The sequence below is a fragment of the Podarcis filfolensis genome (genome assembly GCF_964270895.1).
Source record: "Podarcis filfolensis genome assembly, chromosome: 2".
NCBI classification, from domain to species: Eukaryota; Metazoa; Chordata; class Lepidosauria; order Squamata; family Lacertidae; genus Podarcis; species Podarcis filfolensis.
The window spans coordinates 93807235-93824420 of NC_139605.1; the positions used below are offsets into that span (position 1 = coordinate 93807235).

General features: G+C 44.4%; 1 protein-coding gene across 3 annotated transcripts in view; it reads right to left on the reverse strand.

Moving 5' to 3' along the window:
- The window catches only part of DNAH17 (dynein axonemal heavy chain 17), a 98486-nt gene that overhangs the window by 29694 nt on the left and 51606 nt on the right, over positions 1-17186 (reverse strand). For all 3 annotated transcript variants that reach the window (XM_083598392.1, XM_083598393.1, XM_083598394.1), the window contains 11 exons: positions 16282-16489; positions 14304-14469; positions 12794-12896; positions 12428-12575; positions 12189-12280; positions 9699-9860; positions 8805-8969; positions 7774-7965; positions 5151-5417; positions 2982-3143; positions 295-528 (listed from right to left, as the gene is read on the reverse strand). In XM_083598392.1, coding sequence (XP_083454518.1) covers positions 295-528; positions 2982-3143; positions 5151-5417; positions 7774-7965; positions 8805-8969; positions 9699-9860; positions 12189-12280; positions 12428-12575; positions 12794-12896; positions 14304-14469; positions 16282-16489 — 1899 coding nt within the window. The remainder of the gene's footprint in view (positions 1-294; positions 529-2981; positions 3144-5150; positions 5418-7773; positions 7966-8804; positions 8970-9698; positions 9861-12188; positions 12281-12427; positions 12576-12793; positions 12897-14303; positions 14470-16281; positions 16490-17186) is intronic.

Sequence of the window (17186 nt, forward strand, 5' to 3'; positions counted from 1 at the left end):
TTACAGACTCTGCTAACCCAGAAATAGTACCTCTGGTTAAGAACTTTGCTTCAGGATGAGAACAGAAATCGCATGCCAGTGGCGCAGCAGCAGTGGGAGGCCCCATTAGCTAAAGTGGTACCTCAGGTTAAGAACAGTTTCAGGTTAAGAACAGACCTCCAGAACAAATTAAGTTCTTAACCCGAGGTACCACTGTACTAGCTATCTAATCTCGTTAAATTTGGTTGAAAATGACCAGCCACTAAAAAACAGTTAACAAATGTACAGATGGCAATTCTGTGTTAACACACATACCTGTGAGGCAGTACTCTGGAGTTTCATCAAACCATTCTCCAGCCTCTCAATTTTGGCAATAAGCTCTGTTCTTTTTTTAGCAAGCAGGTTCTGGTACAGTTTGATCTGTTCCAGGAAAGTCTTCGGGGTGGTATAATTATAGCGCCTCTCAGTAGCCAGGTAGACCTTGGACATTTCATTGACAGTTGTGTGGACAAATGACATAAACAGACTGATGGAGGACTTGACATCATTCTGAAAGAGGGACCACAGAGTAAGTTACCATTGTATGGAACAATGGGCAATTACCAGAGATGCCGTGAATTGTCAAAGAGGAACCTTGCTAATTTGTTCATTTAGTTACGATTTTTACAAGCAATCTCAGTTTATATACATTTTGTCCTTTTTCTTGTTAGATAGAATTTGTACTTCATTGCTTCATTAATTGAGACATTTTTAACACTTTAATAGACTGTGATCCCAAGCCAAACCTGTATTTGGTCACCAGAGGTGACAAAAAAATTGCATGCAGGCAAGTGAGCAGACTGGCAAAGGAGGAACAGAGACCTCCATTTCCCTGTACCCAGCATAGAAATGCAGCAATCTGTATCAGGAGAACTGGAACTCTCTGTCCCCGCTCCCAAGAAAGCTAGTACTCTGCCCCCCCCCCCCGACTAGTAAGTTTTGTTGGCTTATTTAAAGGGCTCTCCTAAGCATACTAGGAAAGAGCCATGCATTTCCACACAAGCAACTATGGGAAACTCCAGCAGGAACAGCCACCAAGATCATACACATTATTTGCATTATTTGACAGGGACACACTTGGTGCATGGCTACAACTGAAAGTCACACAGTAAAATGTGACTTGTTTAAGACGTTTGCATTTTGCTTAATTGCTTTTTTCAATCATTTTGAATTTTTACATCTGTTCATTTGAATTGACTTCACTTGATTCTTTTTGCTACTTCAAGTGCTGAATTACAAGAATTATAATAATCAAACTCAAGTTAAGAGTCAATACATTTTAATTAGTTTTCGTTTCATAAAACAAGCAAAACATGCACTTTAGTCAAAGCGTACGCTTGTGCAAACCTGAATACTTTGAGTAAGTCCATTAAATTCACAGCTGCAGTTAATGGGACAAACTCTGCCAAAATCAGGGGCCACAACTTTCTGTTTCCACAGTGTGCATATTTGACACCTGATTCAATTGTGTAAACGTTGCTATGTGGTAGCAAAAAGACTGTTGCTCTAAGGATCTGAGGTTTTGCCTGCCCCATTTTCCATTGTTTAAATATGCAACATGAGCTTTGCTGTATAACACAGTGCCTATTAATGTTTAATGTGCTTAGGATGGGAAATGAAAAGATAAAAGTCAAGGTAGGTGAATATTAGCAGTAACTAGTCTCAAGGGGACACTGATGTCAATACAAATTCTACGAACAAAATGAGTGCTGGACTTGTACCGCTCCGTTTTATCAGCTGCACATGTCAAAAATAAATAAATAAATGTGGTGGCAAGATTATTTCCAAGGAGTGAAAGCTCCAGGTGAAGACCTAGAAAGATGGGCTTTTAACAGAGTCACCTCACCTTTCTATGTGTTTGCAAGCAGACACTGGTGTGAAAAGGGATTCTAACAGGAAAAAGACCAATTTGCACCTCACTATAAACCACAGCTGACTGTCAGGGCTGCTTTTCTCCTCCTGATGATGGGGCAGAGGAAACAATCCACAATCGGTAAGCCAAGAACAAACCTTGCCTACAAATTGTGGTCTGGTGGAACAAACTACAACCCCTGGTTTGGACATAACAGTAAGGCAGGGTTTGTGGCTGGTTTCTCCCCAGTGTGGAGGACCAAAGTGGGTGTGACTGGATAATACACAGTAAGCCCTGGTTTATGGCTCACAGTGACGTGCAAAGATGGCAAATGAAAGTAATAACGTAAAACACAGAAGTCAAGGTAAACAAGGTGTAAATGATAATAAGCATGCTATATTTTCAACCTATGCATAAACAAAGCCTGATGGCTATAGTGCCAATGAATGGATTTGCCATATTTACTGCAATCAATGCAGAACAAAAAGGTGCAACCTTGTCATGAATGTGAAAAGAAAAAAAAACCAACCCCAAAATGAAAACAGGTAAATAATATGAGTAAGAAGTAAAAACTCAGCCCAGTTCTCAACAGCCTTCAATAGAGTTCTAGGAACACTTGAAATGCAGACATGTTTTATACAGCTGGATACAATACCATTATATTTTTACTGTTCATGGGTTTAGCCATCTGATGTCTCTGTATTATACTCGTTTTGTTTAAAAATTGCATTTTCAGTGTTTTGGTTTTTAATTTTCACATCCATGACCAAGTCTGTCTGTCTCTCCCCTGGCAGCCCGCTGGGAGGGCAGAAGAAAGGGGTGCCCCACCCAAATTTTGGTTCTTACCACACCCACTTTGGGCTTTGGCCCTGCCCACTGCCAGCACGTGCCCTCTCAACAAGGAATGCAGCCCTCAACAGAACAAAAGGCTTCCCATCTCTGATCTGAACTCTGGTGTATATATATATACCAGGTCAGTCCTGAGGAACATGGAACCATTCATGGAACACAGGCAGAAACTGCCCTCCTTAGTACCAAGTTATGCTGGGGGGCACAACATTCATTGTAATGGCATTGATAGAAATGATACAGCTGTTAAGGGCGGAGTCACCTCTATTCCTTCGGTCTCCTCTAGGAACCTGGCACTGACAGATACCAGGGCATCTTCAGGCCATTCGTGAAACCAGTCAATGGCGGTGCAGTTCACTACAGCAGGGAATTTTCTTGCCCGCACACGGAGGGTGGACCCCACAGGAGAGAAACAAAGGATCACCTGGAATCAGGATGGGGTGGGGGAAACTCTCATTATGAACATAAGAAATATAGAACAGCACAGGAGCAAGTTAAATCAGAACAGAATAACTACTTCTGTCTATTGCAATAACCCTTTTGTTCTATGAAGAAACCACAGTAGCTTAGGGTTGGCATACGCCTGGAATTTCCCAGACATATCCGGGATTCAGCCATCGGGAACTGCATCCGTAAGGCAACCCATATCAGAACTAGCTCTAAAACCTGAAAAAAAAGCTCAATGACTTTTCTGTCTGGGTTTTCATTTTCTGAAATATGGTAACCCTACAGTAGTTGAGCATTTGTTTTCCTCCCTCTGAGGTGTGGGGTAATGCCCCAGGACAAATGGGCTTGAGCATGCATAAACCATCCAGGGCAAATCCCCAGCCTCATTAAGACTTTTAGCTCTGTTTCATCAGCTGAAGAGAGGGGTGCAACCTAAGTCCAGTCAGCCACCAGGTTAAAAAGCCATTTTGCTACTCCTAGTGGCTATGCAGTGCAATTGAGGATCCCCTGGGCACTGGCAAAGCACAACACTTGAAGCACCTATAGCCTGTGTGGGATCTGGGAGCCTTGCCTTTGCATCTGTTGGGAGACTGAAAGTGATTTTAGGACACACCTCTTCTTTCATTGGATTTAGAGAGCTTGGGGGGAAAAAACCTACCTAAGAAGAGAACTTCATACTGTTTCATTCTTCAGAATTTTATCATTACTTGCTCTTCCTCTGGAGCACGTCTTCACCTCAGTATGTGCTTTTAATAATATTTATTCTCCATTATAGGAAGACATACTTCAGAAGAAGCCCATTAAATATTATTTGTTTGCAGAGGAGCACCGTGGCAGGGAGAAGGAAAATTGGAACAAGCGCAGGAGGTTTGTCTCCTTTCACACACAAAGTGACCAGGGAAGAGAGACAAATTTAAAGAAAAGGAGAACACCCAAAACATAAGAATCTGGACCCTGCTAATTCAAAGCACTGGTTAAGCCACTCTGAGAAAAATCAGGGTAAACGGATGCTAAATAATAGTGACTGCAGATCTGCAATGCATCCATCAATGGGGGGCACAAAGTAAGCCTCTTGGAGCAGGCCCTTTCAGCTGTTTCAACAACAGCAAAGGCCCAAAGCCTCAAACAGGCGCAAGACTTTGCCATGTGGATATTTACCACAGTAGCATGGACAATGACACATTTCAGAGGCTTTCATTCTTTTTATGAGATGCTGTTCACTAAAGGCTCTCAGAAACGAGGCACAGAAATGTTTCTGTTAGGAGGGTTTCCCCCCCCCCCCACCTACATTTGAGATCCTGTGGAAAGCAAATCCTTGTCATTTTCTACCCTTCATTTTTAAACTGTGATTTATTAAGTTCTGTGGTTAACAACAGAAGTATGTTTCTACGGCATGTGCTCGAACCACTGTTAAGTATAATCTTTTGCAAATCCCATAATCTCCTGATGAGACAGACAAGCACCACTGGAAGGGCACTAGATGTGCAGCCTATGCCATTGAATGCTTGCCCCCCCCCTTCCCACTGATAGCTGATGGAATGACTTGAAGTATCCTTCATTGTTACTGGCATCTGTTAATGCCAGCAACAGCTTCCCCCCTGCCCCACTTCAGATATTCCTGGGTACTCTATTTAGGTCATGGTATTATAAAACAACATTCCAAGACCTGCTTCAATTTTAGCGTCAGATTCACTTCCTCTTGAGCCTTTCACCCCACATAAACAGTGCTGGCCTAGGACATTTTTGTGACTTCTCCGCCCAACACTTCCAAAAGCGACATTGCTTTATAAAGTCTTGCTGCACCGTTCAGCCACAAGTTCCTGCTTTCATCTTCCCAACACGCCCAACAGTGTGAATGGCAGAGATGGTACTTTAGTCTCAACCATACACACAGTCAAAATTTAGTATGTCCCTGTTGTACAAAGATTTTGGAAAGAAAACAACCACAACCACCCTGTGTTCAGGAAGAAGGCGACCTTCTCACCTTCAGCTGCCGACGGACTTTGTCAATAAAGAACTTCCAGCAGTTTTCCCTAGTATCCTGCATGCCCATGGACTTCACTTGGGGCCTCATGGAACTAATAATGTTTTCCACTTCATCATCCTGGAAGAGCCCTGGGATCTCACCAGATGCCAGGAGGTCATTGATCAACACCAAGAACTGCTCCTCAGCAACCTGCGAGTCCGTCATGAGGAACACGGTGGGGGTGTTCTTCACAGCAGATTTGATGTACTGGGAAGCCAAGTCAGCCTGGACCACAGAACAGACACATGTCAGTTTCTTACATTAAAAAGAGAGAGAGAGAGAGAGAGAGAGAGAGAGAAGACGCTTCCTTTTTTTTTTGAAGTGGAGTTATTCCTCTTAAAAGTTCCCAACACTGATATGGGAAAGAGGCAGCTTTCCTTTTGTGAAAGATGGACCACAAGAGGAAAAGCTAATCTTCAGATCTGTACGCCATTTTGGAAAGCCCTATTTGGGCCTTCTCTTCCCCACACAATTTCCAGAGCCTGTTGCCTCTGCCCATTCTACTGGGTTGGGAAGGTGAACCTCAGCACCACAGAGGGACTCTTCTGGAGGCTCCAGTGTGATATGGAATCCTGATCTTCCAGGGTTCTAAATCACATGGGGAGTCACCATGAGCATAGCAGCCCCCCCCCACTGCAGAAGTTCACCTTCCCAACATCTGCGAGATGATGAAGCCGGTGACAGGGGTGGGGCCAACATGCTTTGTTGCAGGGATGGCAATTTCAGTTTCTCTCAGGTTCTCATTTTTCCTGTTCAGTTCTCCACATCAGTTTGCATTAAAAAACCCCTCCAAAGTTCTCATGAAAATTTGTCAGCAATATCAGTGTGTATTTCTCCTGAAACGTATTTTTTTTGGTATGCAATTTTGTCTAATATACATTTTTTTGGCAAGCAATTTCCCCCATTACAATATATTTTGAAAGTTATGCTAAGGGGGGAAAAGCATTTATTCACACTTTCCCCTACTATATGCACTTTTGTACAGATTGTTTCGCTGGAGAACTGCTTCACAAAAGAAGTTCAAATTACGGTTCACACATTGTTTGGGTAAATGGGAATCAGATAGTTTTATCTTTTTAATTGCAAACTGAATCAACACCTCACTCATCCTTACTGTGACCCCTTTATTTTGAACAAGATTCCTGAACAGAGCTATGGTCACACAGCCACATCTTTAAACTGCAGAAAGGGAGCAGCTGCAAGGATGCACTTCTTGGATCTGGGGCTCGTCTTGCCAAGTGTTTCCCTTGCCAGAGCGATTGCAGGGAGGAAACACAAACCAGCATATTCCCTAGTGAACACTAGGTGCCACTCTTGCACTTCCCAAGCAGGCTGACACAATGGCAGGAGTTTCCTCTGTCTGCTGCTCAGTGTCAGAACACATACATTATACTACTACTACTACTACTACTACTACTAATAAAAAAAATTATTTATACTCTGCCCTCCCCGGCCAGAGCCAGGCCCAGGGCAGCTAACACCATTAAAATCACAGTAAAATAATAATAATAATAATAATAATAATAATAATAATAATTAAAATAAAATAAAATAAAATAAAATAAAATAAAATAAATAAACAATTTAAAATACAGGTTAAAATGCAATTTAAAATGCAGCCTCATTTTAAAAGTAGCCCATAGATCAAAACATGCCTCTGACCAAAGAAGTTTGGAGAAGCGCAACGGCTGTCATAACACTAGAACCTATGCTTGGATACAGAACTGATGTGTGTTACCAAAGCTAAACGTAGCCGCTTATTCCCTCTCCGCCCCCGCTGAAAAGAAAACTACCACAGTGCACATACCTCAGATCACATTGTGGGGCAGAGGGACTGAGCAACCAGAGGTGTGTACAAAAAATACCCAGTCAGCTTTTTAAAAGGTTATGTTCCTCACTTGCACTTTCCTTGCTTGAAAAATATGTATGCAAGTTAGTCCCTGACTCAGCTCCATAGACACGGGAAGCCAAGCAAATGATTCTAAGAATGAGACCAAGGTCAGTACTCGGATGAGATGAGGTGAAGCAATTTGCCTCAGGTGGCAAATCTGCCACACACACACACACCCCGCTGTTGCCAGCCCTGCCAGATTCACCGCTGCCACAACACCTTTGCCCTTGCCATGGTATGGGAGCAGCCATGGGCAAGGGTGCAATTGCAGTGGCGTGGCCAGTGGCAATAGGGCCATGGCGGCAAGGCAGGGAAGGGACGTTTTGCCTACAAAACCTCCCAGGCCGCGCCTGAACAGAACTCTTCAGGCCACAAAACCGAAGGCCAAATCCTACAACCTTCTCTATGTGCAGCAGCTGCAGCGTTGACAGGCAGTCCATGTCTTGCCTTGCAGCCAATTTTAAAAATGTTCATGGCAGGCATAGAGTATGTATGAAGTGTTACTGTGCTAGGGCAACAGAGCGCTTTAATCCACTTTAACCGCACAAACCTAAGGTTCTCGGATGCAACTGAATCCCTTCTGCAAAATAACAACCAATCTAGAGGTATTCTGGGTATCAGGGATTTGGCATCAGTTATGGTTCTTTTTCTACTGGGACACCCCCTAGAGAAAATCACATTGCTTCTCACTTTGAGGTCTGGAATCCCATAGCCTTTCTTCAGCGTGATCTGAAACACATCCAAGGCGCTGATATAGGCGGCCAACCGAGACAGGCTCTGCTTGCCACTCCCTCCGACGCCCACTAGCAAAGCGTTCCCTCTGGGAGACTCTAAGATGCGATTGATCCTGCAGACGTGGGAGACAGCATCATCAAACAGCACCTGCAACAGCCAAGGAAGGATTATTAATAGCACAGCCCACAATAATACAAAAGTCTAACATTATGGCCTATATACCAACCAATTTTAGCATGGATTTTATTAGTATGGGCTACTTTGTTCAGCCCACAACTGATGCATCCTGTCCTAATCTGTGATCTGGGTTTTTTGGAACAACAAATAGTGCGCACGCTCCCCCCCCCACTAACTTTAACATGATGTCCCTGTAGTTTTTTTGGATGTTTCACAACGCCATTTATCTTAGCTAATGCCCCACCTGACTATTTCCACCCTTACTGGTGCATTTCTCTTTTATAATTTTAAAATATCCACCTATTTACTCAACTCCACCGGGACACACCATTTCTGCTCCTCTCCCCCGCCCCCACTTTGTACAACTCAGGACATTTTGCATTCAGAACTTCAATGGATTTAAGCTATTGACTGCAGGGATATGCTAAATCAGGGGTCAGCAAACGTTTTCAGCAGGGGGCCGGTCCATTGTCCCTCAGACCTGGTGGGAGGCTGGACTATATTCTGGAAGAAAAAAAAAAGAACGAATTTCTATGCCCCACAAATAACCCAGAGATGCATTTTAAATAAAAGGACACATTCTACTCATGTAAAAATACGCTGATTCCCCAGACCGTCCGCAGGCCGGATTTAGAAGGCAACTGGACCGGATCCGGCCCCCGGGCCTTAGTTTGCCTATCCGTGCTAAATGAATGGTGGCAAGAACTTAAGACTACACCTTTAAGCCTAAGAGAAAGACCACTACCCCTTTCAGGACCAGCATGGTAATTGCCATCTTCTCCCTGGGTTTTAGTTCCAGCTTCACTCACCAAATTCATCACTGCATTGACCTCGTTGTAGCTGTCCAGGGCTTCTGTAAGCAGCTTATTCAGAGACTGAATGTTAGAAACTGGGAGATACTTGGGATCGCCAATGCCCTGAGCAAAGTGGCAATAAATATTTGGCTTCGCAAAGACAACATTGTCACCTAGCTCCTGCAGAAAGGACAAACATAATCCCATAAGCTGCTTTTTACCTTTAAGGATGGCAAACATTTGGACTGGGTGCAAGTGTATTTAGGGGGGGAGTGGGATGGGAGGGTCAGTCGCTGAACTCTGTGTTTTCCCTCCATCTCTGCTACAGCTGCTAGTGCCTATTCGAAATGGTAACTGTGATATAGCTGTGATTTGGCATGAGGAAGGTAGGATGTCAGCAGATGATGCTGGACTCTTTTGGGCAGCTGCCAGGGCCCCAGGGCCTTTCCTGGGCTCCCGTGAATTCTTTTTCTAGCCTCACACTCAAAGCAGCAATCACTGGGACTAGCCACCCTTTAAATTCTCCACAATGGCTCCGAGTTAGTAGCATTGCTCCAGGGTGTTGGTGAAAATTTTTATAGGAGGCTTAGATCCCGCTGTCCAATGCCACTTGGGGTGCTGCCATCGAAGCCAGATAAGGTACCTAGATCCCATTGACAGAGAGGGGGGAAAGGGCCTTTTGTTCAGGGCTGCCTCAAATCAGGAGCCAGCCCTGGACATTTTCAAATGTTCCTGGATTCTCGTTTTAAGGAAGCCAATGCGGATTTGGACAAAGTTTCAAATAAGTTTGTTCCCAGCCACGCTTCTACTTATTAATATGGAACGGACTGCAGGTATCCCGGCAGAGTCCACATTCACCCTTGAATCTAGAGTATCAGCTGAAGAACGGCAGAAGAATGACTACCCTACCTCAAAGAATTTTTTGCAAGTAGCCATCATGACCCGGCCAAAGCTCTCCTGATCTTTTTCCTCCACAAGTTTGTCACAGTAAACCCTTGTGGCTTCGTGCAGCCACAGTCGGACCAGGTCCACTGGCACTCGGAGGCATTCGGCCGTGGAGAAGAGAAGTCCCTGCCAAAGACAGAAAACGCTTCCAGCACTGGCTGCCTGGTCCCATAAGGCAACAGTGCTGCTTTCTGGCAAATGCGCTGCTGAAGCAAGCACAGGCAGCAGAGACTTCTGATGGCATCAAGAAGCAGAGCCCTTCCATCTTGCTTATCCTCAACATGTTTGCATTGCCCTCTTCTGCCCAGTGCAAACACTGTGATAAGCTACAACGATTCCCTCCCCCCATGTGACCGTTCAAATAATAGTAATAATAAAAGTAAATTTTATTTATACGCCACCCTCCCTGGCCAGAGCCGGGCTCAGGGCGGCTAACAACAGTAAAATTACAGTAAAAACATAATGGGGGGGGGACCAATTTAAAATGCAGGTTAAAATGCAATTTAAAATGCAGCCTCATCAAAACCATAAGGGGAGGGAAACATAAGGGTCAGACTGAGTCCAAACCAAAGGCCAGGCAGAAAAGCTCTGTCCTGCTGGTCCTGCGGAAAGATGTCAAGTCCCGCAGGGCCCTAGTCTCTTGTGACAGAGCGTTCCACCAAGTTGGAGCCAGTACTGAAAAGGCCCTGGCCCTAGTTGCGACCAATCTAACCACCTTGCAACCTGGGACCTCCAAAATGTTGTCATTTGTGGACCTTAAGGTCTTCCGCGGGGCATACCAGGAGAGGCGGCCCCATAGGTACGTGGGTCCTAGGCCGACGTAGGTCCTAGGCCAAGTGCTTCCCAAAGGTGCTTACTGATGCAGATCCCACAAACCCAGAGGAACGCTATGAGAGGTATTGAGAGTGTGGGTTCTGCCTTCATTACTTAAAATGTCAGCATATAAAAGTTTACTATGGGAGGGAGCCCACCACCACCACCACCGCTGCTGCTACCTCTCTGGGGGGGAAATTACCAGGCCTTGGGGATGAAGTATTGGGAATTGTGGTTGCTTAGCAATGACAGTTATAACACACTCCAGTTTCTGAACCTGCTAGCATGGCCACACTGAGGTTGATGGGGCTAGAGAGGGAAGAATAGTCTCTGTGCTTGAGCATGCAAGTGTCTAGGTGAGTATACAATCCGACAATAACTGGAGGGCACCAGATAGGGTATTCATGATTTAAAGGAATAGTACATGGGACATAACTCTTGGATAGCTCAGTTGGCTAGAGCATGGTGCTGATATTGCCAAGGTTGCAGGTTCGATCCCCATATGGGATAGCTGCATATTCCTGCATCACAGGGGGTTGGACCAGATGATACGCAGGGTCCCTTCCAACTCTGCCATTCTAGGATTCTAGGATTTGTGGGTCGTTATTCCCAAGACCGATTGGCTGGCATCCTGGGCACTCCTTGCAGTGCTCCAGTTGCACAACGGAGTACCCGGCCCACTCCTCTAAATCTGACAAGTGCCATGGCAAAAGCAGCACTTTGCTTGCCTGCCACAAAGCCAGGTTGTAATAAAACAAAGGGAACGCCGAAAAACTGACAAAGGAGGGACAACAACATGGTGGCAAGCTTTGCGTTTCCAAGAAAGCTTGTTGTTCCCCAGGGCCCTTGTGTTTACCGCAGTTACATGGGTGTTAACAGATTGCATTTCCTTATGCCAGAACAGAATGCCTTGGGAAATGTCATACTGTATAAATTCACAATGGCTGTAAGAAGAACAGTCATGCTGAATCACAGGAGGACGACTGCGAGCTGTAAAAGGCATGAACTGCTTCTGAAAGTGGAGGTGATACAGGGAGAAAACAGAGGCAAGGCAGGGACACCTCTATATAAACATGACTTGCCGGAAGCTCTGTGGATCTCTCTTTCCCTATCCCTTTGAAATCAGCATAGATAGGGGAACAGGATGCAGGGGCAGAAGGTAATTGACTCAAGGATTCAGAAAGAGAGCAAAAGGGTTAGGAGGCAGTTACGCTCTGCATCCTACCATCCATGGGGCTCTTCACACTTCTCTGAGCAAATTGGCAAGGCTAAGATGGGCCTCCCCTAGGATGCTGGTGAAGCAGCACATCGGTCTCAATCACCTTCAGCTTGAAATCAGCATGGCTAATTATGGGTGGTCAGTCCTTGAGTCAAAATCCATTCCTTTCCCCTTCAGAAAGGAAGGAAGCCAGCATGGCTTTGGTTGGAGAGACCAATTTTGCTTGCCTTCCGTTTCCTAAGCTGGGTGTCCTCTGAGGACACAGGTATACTCTATAATGGCCTTAACAGACTAGATCCGCCCCCCCACACCGTCCCCAGCCAGTGGGACTATGTTTTGCCCACGCTATTCCTAGGGAATAGGGAAAGAGACATCCACACTCATAGCAAAGTGCAAATCGCTATGCAGAAGTGACATTGTACCTGGAAGATGTTAGAAAGATCCCGGAGATTGAAAACGTAGTGGAATTTGATAGCCGTAGGAAGAAAGGTTGATGTGATTTTCTGATGCAAGGCTGTTGTGGAGAAATACAGCAGATATACATGAAAATGAGGGGCTGTTTGTGTGACTTGAACCTGAACTAGAAAACAGAGCAAAGAGAGGACAATAATCATGAAAAGCATGAACCATGGCAAGGTTTTCTACTTTTGCAAGTGCTTACCCAGAGCTGCAGAAACAAGCTGTGAATGAATCTTTTGAACTACCATGGGGACAGTTCGGAGGGCCAAGTGCTGACCCAGGATGGTGCTGTAGATAGCCATAAGAGCATCTTGTCCTGGGAAACTCACCGCAAACACACAGAAATGTCGCTGCAACAAAAGGCATTCATCAAGATCAGGCTGGGCAGCACTCTCTTAAACAAAAGGGCACATTTTAATTCTCTAAAAGAAAGTAAAAAAACCCAGACATGATCTGCTTTTCTGCTTCCACTTGGGAAGAGGAGACCAAATCCAAAGAAGCAAACATTGCAGGAGTGTAGCAGATGCCTTTGACTGTAACCCCTACAACAGGGGTCTTTGACAGGTACCTGGAGTCTCGAGTCAATGGTGAAGGATCCAGAAGTTGGATTCATACATGCAACATACTGGCAGTTGTGAATATCCTTCAGTGTCAGCTTGGTTCTGTCATACCTAACGGAAATAAGCAAGAAAGAGAAACAATTCTGAGACGCAACTCTTGCACAAAGCTCCATATCCACTTATATTTATGAAGTCTCATCTATCTTGCACGTACATTTACGGAAAATGAGGACAAAGGGCAAAATGAAGACTTCTTTTCATGACCTCCTCTCATTAAGAGAACACAAACGAGATTTTGAGAGATACATCAGCTCTGTGGAAGCACAAGCTGGAGATTGTTCCCAAGGGAAGCATGATAGGATTTGAAGATCTACTTCAGATCCATATCCCAACTCAGTCAGCCCTAGTTTAGCTAATCCAGTGGAATCTCCACAGCTCTCTCCACAGTGGTCATTTGCACACATTTTGCAGGAAGTGAACATTCAAACACTCTGTTTTCTCTAGATTACACTAGATTCTTATGTATTAAAACCTTTTGCAATCCGCACATCATTCATCATTAACCCATCTGCAATATCCAGCAACAAAAGTCTGAGGGTTGTGCCAGGGAGGTTACATTACTTGAGTTACACACCCACCCACCCCAGACGAATAAAGGAAATAGACTAAAGGGTGTGTGTCCAAGACCAGCCTGCATTTTGTGTCTCTGGCTGCAAGGTGGCAACATTACCATGGCGTATGTTCATCTACTTCCAGAGAACATACGTCTCCCTCATAATTAGAAACGTGCATGTACATGCTGTGTGTGTGTGTACACACAAATGTATAAATATGTTGCACATTACTGGGTTAAGCACAATACTTTCTGAGTTCCGATTCCTTACTTAAGCCAAATGAAGATTTCTGCTTGTGATGTTGTGGGGCTGATGATATTGCTGCTTGGACACAGAATGCCTAACTTATTTTCTTTTGGGGAGTCTGTTGTGGGAACACCAAAGGGGTAGGAGGTAGAATTTGATACAATGTTGCAAAAACAGATCTTGGTCCGACTCCTCTGGACTTGTTCAGAGGTCTACAGAAGTGGACATTTTACATTCTGCACATCAAATAATAGTGTGCTGTAACTCCCACACAAAAGCCAGGCATCCATCACAGAAATCTAGCCTTGTGTTGGACACGGTATACAAGGGAGCTACTTTTTTGGGGGGGGAATATACTATATAGATTGGTGTTGAAGGTGTGGAGTCAGTTCAAAACAGCGAAAGTGTGAAAGCAAGACTTCAAAACTTTACAGCAAGAGGGTGGTGTCACACTTACGTGTACCCATTTCTACTGCATATATTTCATTGCCTTTTAGATCGTCACAGTTCCAGAATCCCTGTCTCAACGGAGATTACTGGTAGAAAATGAGAGTGTCTTTTGGGTGTATATATGTAGCGCATGAAGTTCCACAACATTCAACTGTGCCATTCAAATATGCGCGTTGACCAGGAGTCATGTGACAAAGTGCATTCCTACCAGTGCCCATGGTCCATGTGTTGCCTGATTAAGGTATGAGGAGCCACAGTGCCATATTTGTCGACTTCTGGCATGTTCATATCATCTATGAAGTAGATGAGTTTCTTGGTACCAGGGGGACCAAAGTTCCTGCCGGATTTCTTCTCCAGGGGCTTCTCAAGAATAGCTGCATTAAAAAAAAGAAGACCACGCAGAAACAAATGTCACAGGGTCTTATCCTGGCAATCAGGTAAAGCTTTCCTCAGCTCCATCCTGTTGTAAAGGCAGCCCTACACATGCCTGTTCAAAAGTGAATAGCATAATAATAACAATACAAGAATAATTTTGCTATTTATATGCTGCCCAACTGGCTGGGTTTCCCCAGCCACTCTGGCTGGCTTGCAGAATATATAAAACATAATAATGCATCAAACATTCTAATCGGATTTATGTGGGAAAGGCAGTCTTGTATCAGTGGGGAAGGAGAAATGATCTTACTGAGGGGGCAGGCAGCTTAGCCACACAAGAGCCCCATGAGAACAGAAGCTGACTAGTTTGAAGGGAGAGTGGAGTAGCTCACAGACAGCCAGACCCATTAGAAAAGCTTTTCACGTTAACACATCCAGGGTGAGGGAATGCACATGAAGCACGGTGCAATAGATGATGGTGGAGGATGGCAGCACGACTGCAAATGTCGGCAGGTTTCGTCTTCATTCTTTGCATAGAATGGATAGGTTTGATCTTCTTGCAGTCCATGGGACTCTCTAGAGTCTCCTCCAGCACCATAATTCAAAAGCATCGATTCTTCAGCGATCAGCCTTCCTTATGGTCCAGCTCTCACTTCCATACATCACTACTGGGAATCCCTACAGAGAAGACTCCCTGGAAAAGACCCTGATGCTGGGAAAGATTGAGGGCACAAGGAGAAGAGGACGACAGAGGACGAGATGGCTGGACAGTGTTCTCAAAGCTACTAACATGAGTTTGACCAAACTGCAGGAAACAGTGGAAGACAGGAGTGCCTGGTGTGCTCTGGTCCATGGGGACCCGAAGAATCGGACATGACTAAATGACTAAACAACAAAAAGGGATGTCCATGGAATTAGAGACCTCTCCTTTTCTTGCAGGGTTCCTGACTGCACATACAGAGCTCTTAAGTATATTGTTTGAATGCATATAGACTTTGTTCCATAGTCTACTGATCCCACAAAGGTAGGGGATCAGGTCCACTGCTACAATTCTGTTGCCTCCCTCAGCACATTCACTCAAGCTGATGTGTTGTGTGAAAAGGGTGAGCGAAATGGGGTGCAGAGTCCTGGCGTCAGGGCTGTACAACATTGCATGAGCAGGTCAAATTATGTTGTTTGTGTTAAGGGCATTAGGTCCCTCCACAACCATATCCATAGCCGTCAACTTTTCTCTTTTCTTGTGAGGAATCCTATTCGGAATAAGGGAATTTCCCTTCAAAAAAGGGAACAGTTGACAGCTATGACCATATCCCAGGTAGTACTTCAGAGTAACAAAACGGCCCAAGCTTAATGGAGAAAGAATGGCATTTTCTCTGCAAATATTCATGGCATGTAAAGCGCTATGAAAATGCAATCTCCCCAAAGCTTCTTCTTGAAAGACAACTAAATCCCATGTAACAAATGTGCGATACCTACGGATGTGTTGTACTAGACACAGATTGCCCAGAGTAGACCTGGTTTTTTTTGTTACTGAACATTTGAGCCTGTGTGGTACAGTGGTTAGAGTGTCAGACCAGGACCTGGAAGATACGAGAGTTCATATCCCCACTTGGCCATGAAGCTCACTGGGTGTGATCTTGGGCCAATTACTGTTTCTCTCATCCTAACCTACGACACAGGGTTGTTGTGAAGATAAAATGGGGAGAGAAAGAACTGTTGCCACCACCTTCTGCTCCTTTCAGGAAAAAGGTGGGATATAAATGCAATAAAACAAACACACACACACACACACACACACACAGCCTCCTTACATTGCAGCATTGCTGAAGTTGTGTAGAAATTAAAGGGGACAGATTGCACCAAGTAATCATCTGTGTTGAGGGTGTCCAGCTTATCTACCATTAGCACTGACTTCCCAGTGCCTGCATTCCCAACTAGCATCACAGGCCATTTCTTTGCCATTAAGAGATCCATGAAATAGCGAATCCGGATGGTTTCTGTTGTGTGGACCATTGAGGCCTGCAAAAGCAGAATGAAAAGAAACTCCTTACAAAGTCTGAACAACATAAACCACATGGCTGAAGGCACTCTCTGGCACAATATTCCTCTGAAGACACGGTAAAGCAGAAGTGAATGGAAAATCGTTTTCCTGCAGTTTCATAAGAGTATATATTTAACGAAGATGAATAAATGAGCAAATTAAGTTAATCTGGATATGATGAATATATTGAAAATAAATTTAAGGAACTACAGAAAAGAGGGGGAAGGAAGTCAAGTTTTGTAATGTCAATACGATTGTAAAATTAGTGAAATGTATAAACCTGAAAAGTATCAATAATTTTTAATAATAATAATAGGAAAATCATTTTCTCAACTGGCTTTGCAACAAGACTCTTGTGAAGACCTCACAAATCTCAGACAGGCATCGTGTTAAGCAGTCCTAACTCTCTGAGATCTTCAAATCGCCAAAGAAGCTAGATGTGTAAATTCCTCTCAGACCTAATAAATGTGATCTTAACAAGGGAGGTTGATTCATCACTGAGAATTGTCTAGGGCTGCTATTTGGGCTGAATGGAAATTCATAGGATTTCCTCTAGCGCTGCAGGAATTCACTTATTTGTCTGAGGAATGACCAGATTAGTAGCAGTGGCTTTACTAACTGAGCTGCAAGGCTCAAATATCTAAATTACTCATGTGTGTCTACTGCCGCAAGGAG